The sequence below is a fragment of the Anoplopoma fimbria genome, chromosome 19 (genome assembly GCF_027596085.1).
Source record: "Anoplopoma fimbria isolate UVic2021 breed Golden Eagle Sablefish chromosome 19, Afim_UVic_2022, whole genome shotgun sequence".
Taxonomy (NCBI): Eukaryota; Metazoa; Chordata; class Actinopteri; order Perciformes; family Anoplopomatidae; genus Anoplopoma; species Anoplopoma fimbria.
In genome coordinates this window covers 7,382,179-7,401,701 of record NC_072467.1, presented here as the reverse complement: position 1 = coordinate 7,401,701, position 19,523 = coordinate 7,382,179, and the positions used below count along the sequence as shown (strand labels likewise).

At 40.9% G+C, this 19,523-nt stretch overlaps 2 protein-coding genes across 2 annotated transcripts in view; one reads left to right on the top strand and one right to left on the bottom strand.

Annotated features, from left to right (window-relative positions):
* abtb2b (ankyrin repeat and BTB (POZ) domain containing 2b) overlaps nucleotides 1-8,419 on the top strand; it is a 44,623-nt gene extending 36,204 nt beyond the window's left edge. The window contains exons 4-17 of the mRNA XM_054619420.1: nucleotides 936-1,088; nucleotides 1,371-1,536; nucleotides 1,725-1,814; nucleotides 1,908-2,009; nucleotides 2,230-2,326; nucleotides 3,244-3,379; nucleotides 3,907-4,184; nucleotides 4,279-4,457; nucleotides 4,573-4,678; nucleotides 5,403-5,505; nucleotides 5,613-5,700; nucleotides 5,898-5,966; nucleotides 6,761-6,874; nucleotides 7,189-8,419. Of these exons, the coding sequence (XP_054475395.1) occupies nucleotides 936-1,088; nucleotides 1,371-1,536; nucleotides 1,725-1,814; nucleotides 1,908-2,009; nucleotides 2,230-2,326; nucleotides 3,244-3,379; nucleotides 3,907-4,184; nucleotides 4,279-4,457; nucleotides 4,573-4,678; nucleotides 5,403-5,505; nucleotides 5,613-5,700; nucleotides 5,898-5,966; nucleotides 6,761-6,874; nucleotides 7,189-7,422 (1,915 nt within the window). The 3' untranslated portion in view covers nucleotides 7,423-8,419. The remainder of the gene's footprint in view (nucleotides 1-935; nucleotides 1,089-1,370; nucleotides 1,537-1,724; nucleotides 1,815-1,907; nucleotides 2,010-2,229; nucleotides 2,327-3,243; nucleotides 3,380-3,906; nucleotides 4,185-4,278; nucleotides 4,458-4,572; nucleotides 4,679-5,402; nucleotides 5,506-5,612; nucleotides 5,701-5,897; nucleotides 5,967-6,760; nucleotides 6,875-7,188) is intronic.
* A 5,294-nt stretch (nucleotides 8,420-13,713) lies between these two features.
* brsk2a (BR serine/threonine kinase 2a) overlaps nucleotides 13,714-19,523 on the bottom strand; it is a 155,913-nt gene continuing 150,103 nt past the window's right edge. Inside the window, exons 17-19 of the mRNA XM_054620048.1 lie at nucleotides 18,558-18,738; nucleotides 17,436-17,525; nucleotides 13,714-13,934 (exon numbers count right to left, since the gene is read on the bottom strand). Coding sequence (XP_054476023.1) covers nucleotides 13,714-13,934; nucleotides 17,436-17,525; nucleotides 18,558-18,738 — 492 coding nt within the window. The remainder of the gene's footprint in view (nucleotides 13,935-17,435; nucleotides 17,526-18,557; nucleotides 18,739-19,523) is intronic.

Genomic DNA, 19,523 nt, shown 5'->3' with positions numbered 1-19,523 from the left:
TAATAGTGTTGCAGGCAATGTGGCGTTGCAGATAACCATATCACCGGTGGTTTCTAAAGGGTTTTAGAAGATAAGTGGAAAGATGAGGACGATAAAGAAAGAAAGGAAAAGAGAGCAATCAAATAAGCCAGATGACTCTCAGAATGCCACATCCACAAATACCACAGCAGACCTTGATGTTTACTCCACTGCTTCTTTTGCAAATTAATGATTTCCTCGGGATCAGGTCAATCTTGTCTATCATTTCTATTTTAATCCTTTCCTAGTCTTTTTAGTTTCACTTGGTTCTCACTTTCCTAGAAATCATCTATAACAATGCGAGAGGGCTGCTCCTTTATCTATCTCCCCTAGGTAGTTCATTCTGCTGAAGCTGGTTTAAAAATAGACTGATTATTCAGAAGCCACTGCAGTGTTTTGTTTATCAAACCGCAGTACAAATAAAGTCACACTTCTGTTATCATCTCTTATCACTTCTCACAGACAAGGAAATTAGCTGTTTAACTGCACCACCTGGCAGCTGACACTGATTAGTCACACATATACAGTATACAGTATACATCTGTTTCAGTGTGTCTGATGGATGATGACTTTAACAGAGAGAGCCGACTCTATATGGTGTGTAAAATGTGGCTACTGCGTGTGATTAGTAGAGGTGATGTGCTCTTTGCAGTGTCTTAGTTTCGATGTGGGTGTGTTTAAATGTGACTCACTGTGTACTGGTCAGGGTATGGGGAAGTACTGCCAGACATATATAAGTCATCCAGTCGCAGACAGTTTATGAGTTCCCTCTCAACATGACTAAATCACAAGTGAAGACAACTCCCACACAGACATAGCTGTGTACTCCTCATACATTATAGTTGAATAAAAAAATGTTATTCGTACAAAGCATATAGATGGACAGAGGTGGAATTATTCATATTTTCATTTTACAGGCCATTCCTGTTGCTGCCACCTCTGATGGAGTGGATGAGAGTGGCCATAGTTCATGCTGAGCATCGCAAGAGTCTGTTGGTGGATAGTGATGATGTCAGACAAACTGCCAGGCTACTCCTTCCAGGACTGGACTGTGAACCAAGACAGCTGAAGTAAATGAAAACACACACATACACTCACAAGGGTTGTACTGCTTAATTTGTAGACTGGATCTCTAATGGAAAGCAGTATTCTGTAATAAAAAACCTTAACAATGCCTGCAGACAATACCTAATTTTAGTGTCCCTGACACCAGTGTCATATCTTACTTGTATGTTTATGAGGTCATTATATAAGTGTGTCTTCTCAATTCTGCTAGCTACCTCTCACAAATTGAAGGTGAACTTGTCATTTCATTATCTTACTCTTTCTTTTTGTCTCTCTCTCTCCTTCAGGCCTGAATGTTGCTTTAGCTCCTTTAAGCGTCTGGACTCCAGAGCCGCCACAGACAAGTTCCACCTAGACTTGGGTTTCCGGATGCTCAACTGTGGACGCACGGATCTCATTGGCCAAGCTATCAGTTTGTTGGGGCCAGACGGGGTCAACAGCATGGACGACCAGGTACTGAACATCTGTCTCTTTGTGTATAGTGGTATAAATGTGTTTTTATGTATGATGTGTGTTGAAGGGAATATTGCAACATTAAACATATGTACTCATATTCATAGATCATTTTTAAGCAGCATTTAATGTATTTGTTTCTCCTTTTTCATGTTTCCATTGCCTTCCTTTTCGTCTTCGTCACTCAGGGCATGACCCCGCTGATGTATGCCTGCGCAGCTGGAGACGAGGCCTTAGTCCAGATGTTGATCGATGCTGGGGCCAACCTTGACGTGGCGGTAAATATGTTTCAATGATTTCAATGTACACACACATGTGTGAGTATGATCTTGATGTTGGTGTGTAACACCAAGTTTGTCCTGTGCTGCCAGGTTCCACCATGCTCCCCAAAGCACCCCTCTGTGCACCCCGATAGTCGACACTGGGCAGCCCTCACCTTCGCTGTGCTGCATGGACACATCTCCGTAGTGCAGGTTGGAAACACATACACACACATGTAGTAGCCACCACCAGATGTTGCTAGTGTGTAAACTCAGGGATCACAGCTTGTCCTACACAGTCCAGAGCTAAATGTGGATTTGATGTTATACTTTCCAAAGTTGAGTGACAAATGTGAGGTCAGAGGCCAGGCCATTAATGAGTTACAGGATGTCAAACATTGCACAGCGTAACAGATGTTGTGTGTATCTCCAGCTCCTGTTGGATGCAGGGGCCAACGTGGAGGGGGCCGCAGTCCGCAATGGGCAGGAGAGTTCAGCCGACACCCCATTGCAGCTGGCTTCAGCAGCAGGTGGGCAAACACATGCATGTACAAATAAAGACAACCACATACACACAGTAAAACACAAGGCACAGCTGATGTATGAGTATTGTTAGACTGTGTGATGATCTGATTTATGGTGGGTAAATTACTACTTACTACTAAATTATACAGCAAAGGGTCTGTTGAAGGGAGACATGTGGGGATTAATGAGCCACTGTTGGGATGTTCTGCCAATAACTTAAAAACAACTCTTTTAGCAATTATTTTTACAACAATTATCAGTCACGAATACAGTAGTGTGCTAGTTTTCCAAAAGACAACCAACAGAAACACAGGACTGAGTTGTGAATGACGTATTGGCTGAAGGAACAAGGAAATGAGAGGGTAAATGAAGGCAAAGTGAGAGCAGAGGAGTGCTGCCTGTGGTTGTTAAGAAGCCTCTGGGCAGCATTCCTCTGTGGGATCATCTAAAAGCCACACATAGCTGTAGTAAAAGAGACACAGGCTCCACATAGCAGCACTGACAGCGTGTAAATAGTGCCTGATATGAATGAGTTTGTTTGTTTGAAAATGCAAATAAAGTATGATAAAACTGAAAGTGTCCCTGTGGTAAAATGTAATTGCAACAGTAAGAGCAATAAAGCCAGAAAGAAGACATTTAAAGTATAAGTGCCATAATGAATTAGAAAATAAGCAATAAAAACACAAACACTCAAAATGAAACCATAAAGAATGTTAACAATCTTGGTGTGATATGTTAACTATTCAAAAATACAAAGTAGACTGCACCACTGGGACGAATACACAAGCAGAATAGATTATTAAAAGTATGCTTTTGCAAACATCAAAGATATTTATGGTTGGTACTGGTAAAATATATATCCCATTTAAATATGTTTAGGATATGTATCTGTGTGTAATTGTCTTGTTTATGTCCTTCCCAGGAAACTATGAGATGGTTAGTTTGCTCCTGGCACGAGGTGCAGACCCCTTATCAAAGACCCACGACGGAAATGCCCTCACGGCGTCCCTCTATGAAGACATGAACTGCTTCAGTCATGCTGCTGCACATGGACACAGGTATGTGTGTCTCTCAATCTGATCTGAAAACGGCATGTTGTCAACAGATGCTGCTGGAAGCGATGACAAACGGCCTGCTTTTGGCCTCTTAACTGCAGAAAAAACACAGAAATAACGTTAACTCAGTCAGCACGCTGTAATACTTGACCCAAGTCTGCATTTGTGCTTTGAGGAGAGATTCATCCCTTTTATCATGTGTTGAAATGGCAGACCTTGATAGTTTCAGTGTATAGAAAATGTGAATTTAGGGCCTCCTTCTATTGAGTCCACCTGTCTCTAAACACCAACTGGAAGCATAAACCTCTCCACCTGTTCCCTGTGTGTATGTGTGAACACAATGTAGACTCAACACTTCACATTCCACAGTGAGGGAGACGGATTATGTAATCAGAGAGGAGGGTAGAAGGTCAAAGAAAAGGATGTACGTGTTCCAGTGTGGACATGTATTAATGTTTTCATGCTTTCTTTCTGTCCTTTCCTCCCTGTCCTCTTTCTTGCCCACTTCTTTCTCCCATTTGTCTTGTCAGAAATGTGCTGAGAAAGCTACTGACTCAGCCCCAGCAAGTCAAAGAGGATGTCCTGTCTCTGGAGGAGATCTTAGCCGAGGGGGTGGAGGGTGAGGAGGCCGGTATCTGCCCTTTCCTCCCTCTCTCCCCCCTCCCCACCCCTTCCTCTGGCCCCGGGGCCCTGCCAGAGGTGGGCATAGCAAGGCTCTGCAAGGCCAGGATGAAGGCTCTGCAGGAGGCCAGCTACTACAGCGCGGAACATGGCTACCTGGATGTCACCATGGAGCTACGAGCTATGGGTACCTATCAGATATCAAAAAAATGATTTTCTTAACATTCAAATTGTAACTTACCTGTTATAACTTACCTGTAATTTGTTTTCTTTTGACCTAGGTGTACCATGGAAACTACATGTGTGGCTGGAATCTCTTCGTTGTGCCCAGCAGCAGTCCAGGGCAGGAGTCACCCTCTCACTCCTTAGAGAGTTTACCACCATCAGAGAAGAGGACTACTGCGAGGAACTGGTCACCATAGGCCTGCCTCTGATGTTCAACATCTTACGGACCACCAAGGTATCATCAAACCTCAGAGTGTCTGCTTGTCTTGTCTTCATGATATAAGTAAGACATTTAGTTAAGATGTGTGATACCATCCCCTTCTCCTTGTTTTCCCCCCCCTTTCCTCCAGAATGATGCCATTCTACAACAGTTGGCGACTATTTTTAGCCACTGTTTCGGCCCAGCCCCTCTTCCAGCCATCCCTGGGATGAAGGCAACTCTTTCAGCACAGTTGGGTAAGAAAACTACTTAGTTCTTACTGTATGTGTATATAAACACACACGCAGATTACAATGATAGCTTTATGGTGACATTGTTAGATCACTTACTTTCTTTAACCGTTAATATGTCGATTATTGTCTTGATCAATAGATCTATTGTTTTGTCTATAAAATATCACAAAACAGTGAAAATCCCCAGTCATCACATTTTCTTAAAATGTCATTTACTATCACATAAGATGAAAACAGGCTGTTCTTTTTCACAACTGAGAAGCTGGAATGAAAAATGTAATTAAAGAATATCAAATAGTTGCGGATTCATGTTCCATTGATAAACTGCTAATTTACTTATCATTTCAGCTCTAGATGTTGTACTAAATAATACTGAGAGGAGGTTGCGTTATGCAAACACTTAGAAGAGCCCTGTACTTACGCAGCATCTTAAATGATCCAATTACCAGTGCACAATTTGGTGCACAAAGATACAGTAACAAGTGAGTGAAAAGGCAAAATCTTATCACAAATGGTAAGCTCGAGACACCTTTGAGATTCATACTTGATGCCAGGTGTGAGGACCTAGACAAAAACACGATGCAACTGCATTTAAGACTGAACAAAGCTCTGGTTTCCTTAATATGTGCCATGTTATGGTGGACCGCTGCTCACACAGGCTTCATTGTCATAAAAAAGTTGTCCAATGGATAAAGTTGTAAAGAGGTGCTGATACTTTTTCCTACAGACCCTCATTTCCTGAACAACCAGGAGATGTCTGATGTGACGTTTGTGGTGGAGGGGAAACCGTTCTATGGCCACAGAGTCCTGCTGATCACAGCGTCTGACAGGTGAGACCAGACAAGTTCACACTGGACAGAATGAAACATACTTAAAGACAGTGATCATAAAAAACAAATCCTAGAGGGTTTTGACGAAGATATTTGATTTCTTTTAGATTCAAGTCTCTGCTGGCATGCTGTGGACCAGATGGAAGCTCCAACAAGGAAATTGAGATCAGTGACATCAAGTACAACATTTTCCAGGTAACAAATATACTCTTTTTTTCCTGATTTTCAAAAATACTACCCAAAGTATTTATTTTCTTTTGTGCGGACACAATTAATCAATATTGGTGGAATAAACTAAGACAGATGTACTTCATATGACAAACACTGTTCATTATTTAGTTCAACTACTGTACTGATTTTTTTCCTAAATAAGACCTTTGACCTCTTTGCAGATGATGATGTCATACCTGTACTGTGGAGGATCAGAGTCACTGAAAACGGTTGTGTCTGATTTGCTGGAGGTGAGACTTGCAAAACAGATACACTAACATCTATTTGATTAGTTGTATGAAACGTTTTACCTCTTAAAAATCCCAAGAAGTTAATAGTTATATGTGTACTATAAAAGTATTAAAATCATATAAAAACATAAATAACTTTTTGTGAAGAAATTAGGTTGCTGGCTAAGAATCTAATGAATGAGTATGCGACAAGTGTGTACATGGGACACACAACAGCAACTTCCTGCCCAGCTCTACCTCTCAACTATTCACAGTGACACCTCATGGGTTTTTAGTAAAGCCCTGTAGATGCAGTGCATATGCACTTCTTTTTAAAGGGTTAACTTCTTTAATAAATGATTATTTTGTGATAAGGCAAAATCCCAAATTTAACCTTCGGATTAAATTCATTTAGCTGATGATTTTAACCAAAGCGACTTCCAATAAGTGCATTTATCCATATGGGTACAACCTCAAAAAATGCCAACCCTATTAAGAACACACCGCCATTACAATTTATTACAGTGGTCTGTCTATTGCTTTGTAAAACTACTTGTGTATAGGTCATGAATGTTTGACAAATTGTATGATTTCATCCTTCACTTTCATTTACAGACATGTGGTTTAGATAATTTGGAGACTGGTGAATATTCTTAATCGGTGTTTATATGTGTCTCTTTATCATTATAAATAAGATAGTAACCGAATTAAAGCCCAAACTAACTGAATTGTTTTTTACTGCTGTATCCAAGCTTTGGATTTCTTGATGTTACTGTATCAAAATTTAAGCCATTTGCTTGTGATTTCTCCTGCAGCTGTTGTCAGCTGCTAGTCTGTTCCAGCTGGGGGTGCTACAAAGACACTGTGAACTCATCTGCTCTAAGCTCATCAACCTGGATAATGCAGTCAGTATCTACAAGACAGCCAAGGTGAGAAGTCTGGATCATATTGTGATGTTATGTGAACTATTAGAATACTTTATATACAGCAGATATTTGCTCTGTATGCCTCTGCATCTAGGTGACTCACCGAAGGGAAATGCTTTATGTAAAAATGAAAAAAGATCTTGCGTGAATAAAAACTATATTTCTTCAGTCAAATTAGTGAGAGGATTCTAATTTCACATATATCTGGGCTAGAATTCCTAGATTCTACACTGGAAAGCAGTATTCTTGACACTTATATTATTATTATTGATACTTTTAATGAAGCTAAAACATAACTCTGTCCTCTCTTTTTCCAGGCCCATGGTTCATTGGAACTGAGCTCATTCTGTGAAGGTTACTTCTTGCAGCAGATGCCTGCTCTAATGGAGAGAGAGGGCTTCAGGAGCCTGCTGCTGGGACCCCCCGCTACCCGACAAGGGAACAACTCAACATCTTCGCTGGTTCGGAGCCGGGGAGAATCACCTCTGGAGGAGCTGGAGGCCACCCTGGCTCAACGACTACGCTCTCTCTGCGTCACCTCCCGGGTCTGAGGACAACTGGACAGCTGCTGAGGAAAGAAGACAGAAATAAGAATGTGGCAGTTGAAGTTGAAGTTCCATCTTATCACTGATACAGGATCAGATGTTAAAGATGCTGTTTAAGTGGTTTGAGTACAGATGTTTTCTTAGCAACACTTGATCCTATCTCTGGTGACAAGCAACTTCCACAGTGATTTGACACTGGGACACAGATCAGTGAGTTATTTTGCAGCAGTTAGACTTTACTCTGTGGACATTCAGCATTTCATATTTAGTGCCAAGCACTCCATCTTGAATTTATTGCAGTGAACAGCATGTTTATGAAGAAGAAAATTGGACGGTGTGATGGTTTTTTGCAAGGCTCTGGAAGCTTGAACGAGAAGCAACAGATGGATGTAACAGTTGGGAACTCTGAGTTATGAAACACTGCTGCCCTCTACTGGACAAAACTGGCAAAATACACAATTGCCTTAAGAGGAGTGGGATCTCCTCCTGGTTCTGACTGAAGCTTTGTAAGTGACAAAAAAGACTGAATCTAGTGAAGCAGCCATGCTGGACTTTTGGCCTGTTCAGATTAATAATGCAGAGTGGGCTGGTAGAGGTAGACTTGGTGCCTCCAGTATTGATGAAAGCTTAGATTAACAAATGTACTTTTTATGTATTTGTATGTTTTTATTTTCTATTTTTTTTTTTAAGTATTACCGACAAAACAGAACACTTACTGAAGAGTGGGATGGACATTTTCTATTTAATGAGGAAAAAAAGATGTGAGAGTATTTAACGGGGTGTTCCCTTTTTATTTTGTTTTTAATCCACGCAAATTATTAATATTATTGATAAAAAGTTGCTTTTGTGTAGCCGTTGTTTTTCCAGGTACACTCTAACAGTTAATTAAGCTTATGTATGCTGAGGTGTAATGCTTCTAGGTACCGCTGCAGATTCCAACATGGGATTTGGAATACATAAAGTCTGTTCTAATGCGGAAAATTGTAATAAACCTGGGAAACAAGCTTGGTCAGTTTCACTGGTACACACTTTTCCAAATGTTTCACTACCGTCTGTTGTGTGGCTTTGTGTACACTTACCTGGAATCCAGGACAACTCAGAGCTGCAAGTAAACAGATCTACATCATTAAAGTCATTATATTTGCAATAACAAAATATTCAATTAAATAAATTTGTGAACACAAATCCCATAAGCACATAAGCACATTCACAAGATATTGTAATGCATTTAAAAGGCTTTTAATAATGTATGACCATTTATACCAAGGTTTATAAAGAGTTTTAAGTGGTGGACATAATGTAGTATAAGCTTAAGCATTTCCTAATCCTTTATACCTCCATGCCAAAGTGTCAATAGTGTTAGAAAGATGAATCTGATCCCTGAGTTACAGACCATTAGAACTACCATCATTAAAGACATTTATAAAGATACATTGAGAACTGGTCTAACTTAACCTTTAACTTAAACTAAAGTTAAATCATAAATTTTTAAACGAGTCCACTCACATTTGAAACGTCGCATATAGTTAATGTGTTGAAACAGGAAGAGAACAAGTTGCCATTCCTAGGAAATAATAAAGTTCGTTTTAAAACACATTATTGTCTATGGAGCCGTTTTGGTTAAACATGGGTCAAAAACCCTGTATCACATTTAAAAGTAAAAAAAATTAAATTTGAATATCAGAATCAAACTAATATCATTGCGTGGACCAATATGATGTGGAGCCAGGTAATGTGGCGCACCACGTTCACAACCTCAGTTTAAATTAGACACAAAAAATAACTATAAGTGCAACACACTCAGCAGTCGCTCTTGAAAGCAGAAGGCATCCAGATCAACTTGTGAGCACCCTTTCCTTGTACTTCGGTGCAGTTTTGGAACTTTCTGCTTGGAATCTGTTAATTCAAAACGTCATTGTAGTGCTGCAAATCAATTAGAAAGATTGTGATGTTTTCATGAGGTGAAATATTCACAATGTTGACGATCCTTCATCAGAGGCAAAATATATGAAAATACTGTTGTTCAGACGAAATGCAGCCAAGAAGTTATGAAACAATTGAGTCAATTATAGTTGAATAAGTAAAATAAATAAACACATTAAATTTGTCTTAGATAGCCTAACAATATGTACTACATGGTAGGCACACTCAAGGGGTAAAGTAAGCAAATAATAATAAAAAAAGTCACAGTATAGTCTGTCGAAAAAAGCCATAGTTAAGTATATCAATAAAAGTCATGATATATTCACATTAAAGTATGCTGATAAAAAAATACAGTTTAGTATGTCAGGATTTTTTTTTATGAAAGAGTCATAATATAGTATGACCTAAAAAGTAAGTCAAAGTATAGTAAAACAAAATAAGTCTTAAAGAAGCCATGGTATAGTATGTTAAAAAAAAGTAAAAAAAACAGTCATGGTACAGTATGCGAAAAAAAGTCATACAAATTCAAACTTTCTTGAAACACCTTTTATTTCCTGTTTCATACTGCCCTTAGTTGCCTGCTGACTCCTCAAACTCTAACAGCTAACAGAACTACCAGTACATAAACTGCTGTACCCTGCTGCTAAGCGGGCAGACAGCTTGGTGAGTTTAATTCTTTTTTGGCAAGAATCATTTAATCAAACAATTATTATGTTGTACTTCATTCCAATGCATGCTGGTCAGCACAGGGCCAGCACAGGGTCCCTCCCTACCACAGTCCTGCTGAACTAACAGCATTAAGGGAGGCATTCAAGCTCTACTCAGTAAAAAAAGCTTTTCAGGAAAAGGCAATTTATAATGCTATTACGATGTGGCCATATGCAATTATGTAAAATCTAGTTTTTGGCAAGAAACTTGAATAAATACAGCTGTTTGAAGGAGTTGTTTTCACAGCAATATAAAAGGATACTAGAGACCTTATGACCTGTTTAACTTCGTAACACTAGCGCTAAGCGGCTTGTAATCATACACTAATAAAACTACTAATGTCAAGATTGTTTTTGAATTGTGTGTTATATGCAAATAACCACTATATAAGGGAATAACAAAGTAAAAGGATAACATTTAGAATTTTCTCAGTTTACGCTGACTTTGGGACAGCTGAAATTATTTTCAGGGGTTTCAAAAATTGAAATCGGCCAAGAAAATGCATTCAGTGCATCTCTAGTTGTTTACATCAGTGATTGTTAGTTGGCTCTTTTAAATCTTTGTACAGTGTGTTTGGTTAACTACTAACAGCTAACAAAACTGCCAGTACAAACATGTCTGTACTTCTCTGAAACACAGTCGCTGCTTTGTGGGCAGACCACTTGGGGATCTTCATTTGTTTTGCAAGATTTTGTAAGACGTGTCTTAAACAACGACTTCCAGATGATTGTCTGCATACATCGACGCCTTTTTTTGAGTTTAGCTGAAATTTGTTTAACAACCCTTAAGAAGCCATTGGTGTCTAGATGGGAGGATATCCAATTGTGGGTTGTATTCATTCAATCACACATAGCAGTGGTATTTGCAGACACACCTGGTGGAGATCTGTACTTTACTGAGTGCACCTTTCTAGCTTATGATACATAATGATACAGAGCAGGTTGCTTTGTCTTTATGACTGGCTTAAAAAACCCTGCCTCTATGTCTTTTAAAACTCAATGTATGTTAACTTTATGTCAACACTTCCATACACCCTTACATGTACAAAGAAAGAAAACAAACACACCATAACTTAATGAGTTTATTTGTTTCAGCACTGTAGATGCTCACAGTTATTTTATATGGGGATTACATCAGTCATTTTTGTTCCTGCTCTGTCAAAAGACCACTCTGGGCCTTAGAATCATCAGATGTCCTTGGTGCTGCTAGCTTCCCATTTTAGAAAACAGAAAGGAAAGTGAACGATAGGGTATTGCTTTGTGTTTTTGTACTGATATCCCCTCACTGTGTCTCTTCTACCACCAGGTAGAAGCCTTCTAGAGAGAGGTACAGAGTAAAGGAAGCATCGTTCAAAACGTTGTGCACAAAATAAGAGGAGGAGGTAGGGAAAGATTGGCAGGAGTGAGGAAAATAAAATTTAAAAAAAGAAGGCCAGAAATAAAAGCAGAGAGGGTAAGAAGAAGGGGATAGAGAGGAAATTTAAAACGTTAAAAGGTAATTTTGTGGAGAGAGAATCAATGAAAGGCTGAGAGAAGGAGTGAGTTTGGCATGGAACATGAACACTAAAGCCATGCAAAGAAAAGCTCATGTTTGACATGCACACAGCACTACAGACTAAAAGCATAGAGCAGGAATCCCCAGCATGGTTGAGAAGACAATCAACCCCCACGTTTGTCTGTATATTTACAAAGAGAAGAAGAAGTTTGAGGATCTGTAGAGTCGTTCTCCTCAGGCCCGGCCTACACGCACAATAATATGAAACTGACAAATATCAATAGAAGAGCATATTCCCTCTCCAAAAATAGGCTAAGTCTACATTCTTAAATTACTGGTAAATGTTTTTTTTCAAGAGTTCCCACAAGTTCTCTTTCCCCCTTTACAGACAGGTCAGGGAAAGGAGAATTTGTCACTCGATGCTCACATAATTCTGTTAAATGCAGACCAAAACTAAAGAAAGAAAGTACATTTTTTTCTTCAAATGTTGCCCCATTTACGAACACACAAGAGGGTAATAAATAACATTCAACTGACCTAACAGCTTTGTTCATATAAATAGCCAAGTTATAATAAATTAGGAAATCAAACAGTGATATGAAGAAACGTGAATAAATAAGGACAGAAATACAAAAATATCCACAATTGCATTTGTCAGGTCATCATTTTTTTTGTTCCTCTACTTCTACTGCTGGTAAGTGAGGCTAAGAGAGAGGTATAAATGGAAAACCAAAGACAAAGTGCTGCAGATAACACAAACAGGAATGTTTTGATCATAATTAGTTCAATCAAACAAAGACAGAAATGATCATGTAACAAAAAATACACAGAAGAATTTAAAACAACAGTATGTGGCAGGCGCAGGTTTTAGCAACCTGCCCCTATGGTATCTAAACATAGTGTCACAACTAGACATTTCATTTTTTTATACATAAGAAATGATATCAGTCTGTACAACAGAATAGATCATTCATTTTAAATACCCAAATACCCACCCTCGTCCCTCCCCCCTACCCCATACTATCATATTATCTCCCCCTCTGCCCTGTTCGGCTCACACCCAGCTCCTCTCTGAAATCACAATTCCAGTCCATTTGCAGCAATAGTGTTAAGTCTGATAAAGTCAGTTGTTATTTTAAACCCATTTTTTCCACAAAGAAAGTACATTAAAAAGCAAACAAATACAATCCAGCAGGCATCCGCGTCGGCTGATCGGGCTTTCTACAAAACACCTACCCCTTCTCTCCTCCTCTGATGAGTCAGTTTCTGCATGTCTTCTTTTTGTTGTTGTTCATGTTCTTGTTAATACATCCCAGAGTTTTCTGTGCAAACTGATCCTGTGCATGTAAGCATGTACATGTTTTGTGTGTGTAGTGTCTTTTTGTAAAATACTCATTTCCATGTGATGAATGCTCCTTGAAAAGGAAAGGGGGCGGCTTGGTTAGGGGAGTGTGCGTTTTTGTTTCATTGGGATTTGTGTGGATTAGTTGTACACGTGTGTGTGTCTGTGTGTTCCTAAGATGGAGGAACACAAAAGATATTTCCATCTACTTCTACTGATGGCTGCCAGAGGTGGAGAAGGGGCGCAGAGGGAGATGAAGGTAGAAGTAGTCTGCATGAAGGGGTCTGTTTCCATGGTAACCACCCCCCCTTTTCAGCGCACCTCTAAAAAACCAGTCCTCCGTCAACAAATGTCCATCTCTCTCGGCAGGCTCGGGGGGGTGGAAGGGTGGTCGAGGGAAGGCGGACAGAGCAGGGAGCAGGAGGAGGGGCTTAATAGGTTTTCTGGATAATTCCTGGTATCAGAAACAAGTCAGGTCATCACACAGGTTATAAGCAAGGGAGCAAAAATCAGAGCTAGGGTCATAGGCGATCAGATGGTTGAGGTAGAGGGGTGGATGATGATGATGGTGGATGCTGAGGGGTAATGGAAAAGGGAGTGGAAGGACTGTGGTGTGTGTTTGTCATGTAGGTGCAGTATGCTGTTTTATAAAATATTACTTTAATTCTCTTAATATATTTCTATCTATATAAAGTCATTTTGTACAAAAAGAATGTCCATAAATGATTATGTACACCTAGTTATGTACACATATTCTCTCTCTGTGCCACTGGCTTAAAGTGATACTGGGATGGGTTTTTAGCACTGGCTGGACTACACAGCCTCTCGATCTAAGACTCCTCCTGTGTCCCCAAAGACGCCACCGACAACTTGACTCTGTCTCGGCCCGCAGCGGGGCATTTGGTGTCATTATTTTCCTGCTCGTGCCTCCGGACGTGAATGGGCGAAGGGCAGTGCTTGGTGGGTGTGCCAGAGGGGTAGGGCACCTGTCCGTTCTTCTCGTCTGAAAAAAGTTGTTTTATTACGTCAAAGAAGTTACTCAATGGGCTGCCTAGGTAGACAGACGGGGGGGGGACAAAAAAGGGGAAAAGAGAGAAGAAAGAGAACAACAAACTAATGAACAATGTGGTTCACAGGACAGAGACGAGGCTACATGTAAGACAGAACAAGCAGAGGCGAGGAGGACTGACAGACACAGAGAGGATGAGAGCTGCTGGAGCAGCAGCCATGTCAGGACGATAAACCATGCATATGTAACGGCACAACGATGAATACACTCAAGAGCCATTCAATCTCAAACTAGAAATTAAAGCAAATAGTGGGGCTGACCAAAGTCTTTATAGGCTTCTATAGCCTGATACTACAGTAAGCTTCTTTAACATGTAAACTGTGTGATGCAGAAAGAGGAAGCGTGGTGTGTCATCCATGTGAGTCGGCGCCCGAGCAGTTTGGGACAGCCAGAAGCCGGGCAGATGATGGAAGGCGGACAATGAGAATGCTTGTAGCTTCATGACCTTGCCCTTGAAGGATAATAAATCAGTGTCTCCTCTCCTTTTAAAAAAAAACCTAATTGTTTGTGGAGGTTTTGCAGGCTTCATTACAGCACTGAACAGCCACTTGAACCTCGTCAAAGTGCAGATGATGGAGGCCGTCTGTCTTGTGGCTATTGTAAGTGAAGCACATCTAACACAGTAATGTTTGGACTTAAATCTGCTTGGAGGCAAGAGACAACCTTTAATCAACACATTTCTACACTTCAGTTCAGAATTTTACACTGTAGCTAACGATTAAACCTGGACAAAGACATCAAACAGGCCGGGCGGCTGCATTATCATTGTGCCAACTCTTTGAAGTAAGAAAAAGTCCAGCTCACGCTGTGTGCTGAATAAAATGGATGAATATGCTAAATAACACAAGTTTATTTCTTTCTAACTGCTAGACGCACACTTTCAGAGTTTGTGTGTTTGGTTATTTGTGTGTGTGTGTTTATGTGCGTGTGCGTCCGACAGTATGCATGCAAATGATCTTCGGCTAAACACATTCGCACTTTCTGCAGGGCCCCACTGCAGGTAGGTGGAGTAAGGACACAAAACATCAGAAATGGAGCAAATAAAGACTCAGAGTTCTTTTTGTTTATAGCGTTTGCACAGCGCAACTTTCAAACTATCAGTCAATAACAGGACTGTTTCTGAATAGCTGGCAGAAGATCCATTTGCACAAAAAAGTCCTTTGGGCCGACAAATGAGCAGTGACAGCAGCGGTAGAAACAGGCAGCGGTGCTGCACAGACGACAAAACGCACACACAATCACACACTGGACCGGAGAGTCTGTGTATCAGCACTTAATGAAAGGCTGTTGGAAAGTGGAATTTCTCAGCCTGACAATATGCACATGCTGCCAGTGTTAAGACTGCCTGCAGTAGTCTAGCAAACTCGGCGAACTTCATCTAATCGTGAATGAGATTTTGTTTTTGTGTTTGCCTATGTGTGTGTGTCTGTGTGTAGAAGTGGGAATGTGCCACAGTTGGCTTCGCCTGCTCCATTATCCTGCTGGAAAATGGTTTCAGCCAACTTCTCCCTCATGTTCCATCTTCCTTTCTAACGGGTGAAGATTTTCCACATTTAGTCACTTCACTCCACCCAAATCTGCACATTTTAAAAAATGGCAGGAAACTCATGAATCTTAATGATCTGAGCTGCTCCATCAAACGGAGACGGTGCCCTCTAAATGAACGGTTCTGCTCTCTAGTCCTACACTATGCTACCTACATTCGACTAAACCGCTTTTATTGTTCCACGCCCTCCCATTGTCCTCCTAAGCTGGGCTCCCAGGTATGCTTCTGTTAATGGTGATTAGGGGACATAATGACCCAGACTTGATGAAGCCTTTTGTTTGACACACATTCGTATGCAAAGCCATTTCTATTCTTAATTACAGCCACTGACTTTCTTCAAAGACCCTGTGGTCAAGTAGCAACAAAAGTGTGTTAGGAGGTCACAAAGAAGTAGGGAGGTGGAGAAAATTGAGTTTAACAATGCTTTCAATTACTGATAAGCACACATTGACCTGTTTTAGGATTACTATTGTGGTGAGAGATATTCTGATAGTGTAAAGAAATTAAATTAAATTAGACTGACCTTGGTGAAGAGCAAATTACATTAACTTTTTATCCTAAATGTATCCGCTCTGATAGCATATCATTATGTGTGGTTTTGTCATATCCTCAGTATCCTCTATTGATAACTGGTTCTCATATTAAACATAGTACATCTCTACTGCAGAAAAAAAACACAGCAGTCGTTTGAACCTGATAATATAATTGATTATAATTTCAAACTTCAGTTTGTTAATAAGCCTCTACAACATGAAATATTAGAAGTAACTGGAAAACTTACTGAGGTAAGATAATCACAAAAGCTGTGATGATTGCTGTTCATTGCTGAGGGCCAGTGAGAGTAATTTTGCCTTAAAAACCACAGAGCAAAGATACAGCTCACACTTTTAACTTATGGTATAGTAAAAGAGAAAAAACTGTATTATGGTATCCGTTTAAAAAAGTCCAACATGGAATTGAAAATGGGTTTAAAGGGATAAAAACACAAACATAGAGACACCGAGATTATGATTCACGGATGAGATGAAATTGATATCCAAAGAAAACAGCAGACCTTCTGATAAAAACAATGTATTTCAGGCTGCTGGTGTTCCCCTATGTGACCAGCAAGTGGAGCTGTTGTCAAGATAATGACGACTGAGACGCTCTCAAACAGAGCAGTAATTCACAAGGAAGCACATGCTAAGAGCAGATGGGGAGGAGTGGGATCCCTATTTCTCTCTTCTTTCTCCTTTTCGTCATCCAGACTGTGCGTTGAGAGAAGAGGATGTAGCCACACTGGGGTGGAATGGACTTATACAGGTCCAGTGCCTCAACGTTAACCCTTAACTAACGTCACAAAGTTCACAGGTGAACAGTTAGCTGGTGATTGAGGAAGATGTTTTTTACATCTACTTCGTACCTTTGGAGGCGCCTATAGAGGCTGGTGGACGAGGGAAACAAGGGGAGGGAGTCCTATTGTACAAGCACCCAGAGAGAGAGAGAGAGAGAAAGCAGGTGTGGTGTCACAGTGCGGTGCAGTGCATTGTGGGAGTGCGTTGAGGTGCAGTGGTGTTGCCATGGTGACAAGCTCCGACGATCAGTCTTGGAAGTAGGAGTAACAGAATGCAAATCAGCTTACCCAACCTCAACTCTAATCTTCACTGCCAGGGCAACAAGACAACATTTGACCCACAGTCGGTGCTTGAGAGCAACTCCCACCCTTTCATGGCAGCGAGGCGCGGGCATGCAAAAGAAGCCGTTTTTGAGAACCGGAGAGCGGCTCGGGGATTTCAAGCACGGGGGGAAGCGGTAGGCAGGATTCAGCCTAGCTTCAGCGGTGAGAGTGGTTCGTGTGGGGGTGGGATGGGCGGATGAGGCGGTGGGGGTAAGGGTGGAGAGGTTTTGGATAAGATTGTGGAATATTTTTCTTTTGAAAAAGAGGAGATCCTACTCACCGGACAGCTGTTGGACCCCTGGCTGGTCATGTGTGCTTAACAACTGGCTCTGAATCGTCTCCACTACTCGTTTGAAGCGTCGACTGGGTCCTAAAACACAGCCACACAAACAGGAGATATTTGATGCATCACAATCTACAGGTAGACAGAGTGTGTAGGAACTATAGAGATGGATTAATTAAGGGAAGAAAAAGTAAGGTTGTGCATGGTGTGAAATGTGAGCTGGAAGAGCCTGAGATGATAAATGGAGGCCAGATAGGTGTGTTACTGTAAGCCCCTGCTGTATACCTGCTGTATACAGTATGTGACAAATGGAAGAACCAGCAGGCTCTTAAGTGCCACTATTACAGCCAATTCAGCTCCCCCCCCACACACACACACACACACTTTATATGTGTGAGCCAGAAAGAGAAGAAGAGAGAGCATGCATGTGTTTCTGCAAGACTAAGCATGAACGCATGATTGCTTAGTATGTAATCTTGCATAGCCAGACCTCATTTTGTTACGCTCAGGGAGGTTTGGGGGGGAAATCTTATCAAGCCTCCAGGATTGCAAGAACTTTCAAAAACCTTAGGCAGCCATTCTTTTTGGCAGTGAGTTTGAGACACCTACATTTGAAAGCAGAACTTCTGGTTCATTTGTTGGCTGGATACAAACATAGATTCATTTTATTAGTTTTGACTGTGACAGCCTCCCATTCGACATGGAAGTGATGCTTTTTCCAAACTTTTCAAAGTGACTTGTGAAGGTTGACTTTCCCTAGACCTCAGTTAGCCAGATGGGTGGAATACTGTTTATTTTAAGGTCTCATAATGTGAACTGTATATTACTCTGCCTGTGATCCTTCATCTCACAACAGGAAGGTCCAAGGTTTAAACATGAAGAAGCTATCAACTCCCCAAATGCAAGGCACGCACATATTCAATTCATACTTTTATGTCTGGGGACCCTACTCTCTTTTTTCATTGGCCCACAAACCTGGAGTCCTCAGATGTGAGGTCTGCACCTGGTTTGTCTTGTGACTGGTGACCTGTTCAGTGTGCATTGTGCCAAGTGCATGCAGGAGTAGCGGGTAGAGAAAATGAGGGTGAGACACTTGGTGTGTGCAGACAGTGTCCTGACCTGAGAGCAGAGTGAAGGTGACAGAGTAGATGCCATTCTCCTTCGTGGCAGCTGTGCTCTCCGTGTAGGTTATATCCACCTGGAATTTGACCGGCTTCTGGAAGACTGTCGGGCCGGCCGTGGACTTGTACTCTGCTCGGAAACTGGTCTGGGAGATCACACTGTGGCTCAGGCTGGGGATCTTGGAGAAAGAAGAGGAGAAGTGAGAAAAGGCAAAATGGACAAAGAGGCAGAGATTGGAATAAAACATAGGTGGTAAAAAAAAAAGGTGACTAATGGGATTATACATAGGAAGCATTGATGTTAAATTTTTCTCCCACACCCTGCAAATGACAAGTTGAATAAACCCTCATTAAAATACCCTCCACATACTACGAGCCTCAGTTGAAACTCTAAGGAGATTAATGCCTTGGGGAGTAGCCATGCATGCCAGGAAGACTTAAGCTAATGTAATCTTGAGTCATCCAACAGCATTGCACTTTCCCACCTAAAATGAATTTGTATGCCCAATGAACAGGTGAACTCTGAAATAGTCACGTTTTGCCATAGTGCTGGAGAGGGTTTGACATTCCATTAATGTGAGTGTGCTGAGAGGTATAATTCCACTGATTCAGGTGTCAATCTCCTGTCTGAAATACCAGCTAGCATATCCCAGATAGGAAAAGAGCTACCTCCAGGGAGGCAGAAACAGATTTGACTTTGACCTGCACTGGCAGAGTTTGCATTTACTTAGACTTTGTAAAATCTAACTGGGGTTACAATTTTGTTCAATTATGCAAACTGAATATCAACTACCACTGCTGAGCGTTTGTTGATACAGATTCTGCCACGCTCACTGGGCGACCCTGATGTTACCTGGATTCCTGCACGCATTTATACATCCACATTATAAACACCCCACACATAAAGATACAATTTACACTATTTCTCAATTTCTCACACTACACATCTGAATAGACACCCTAA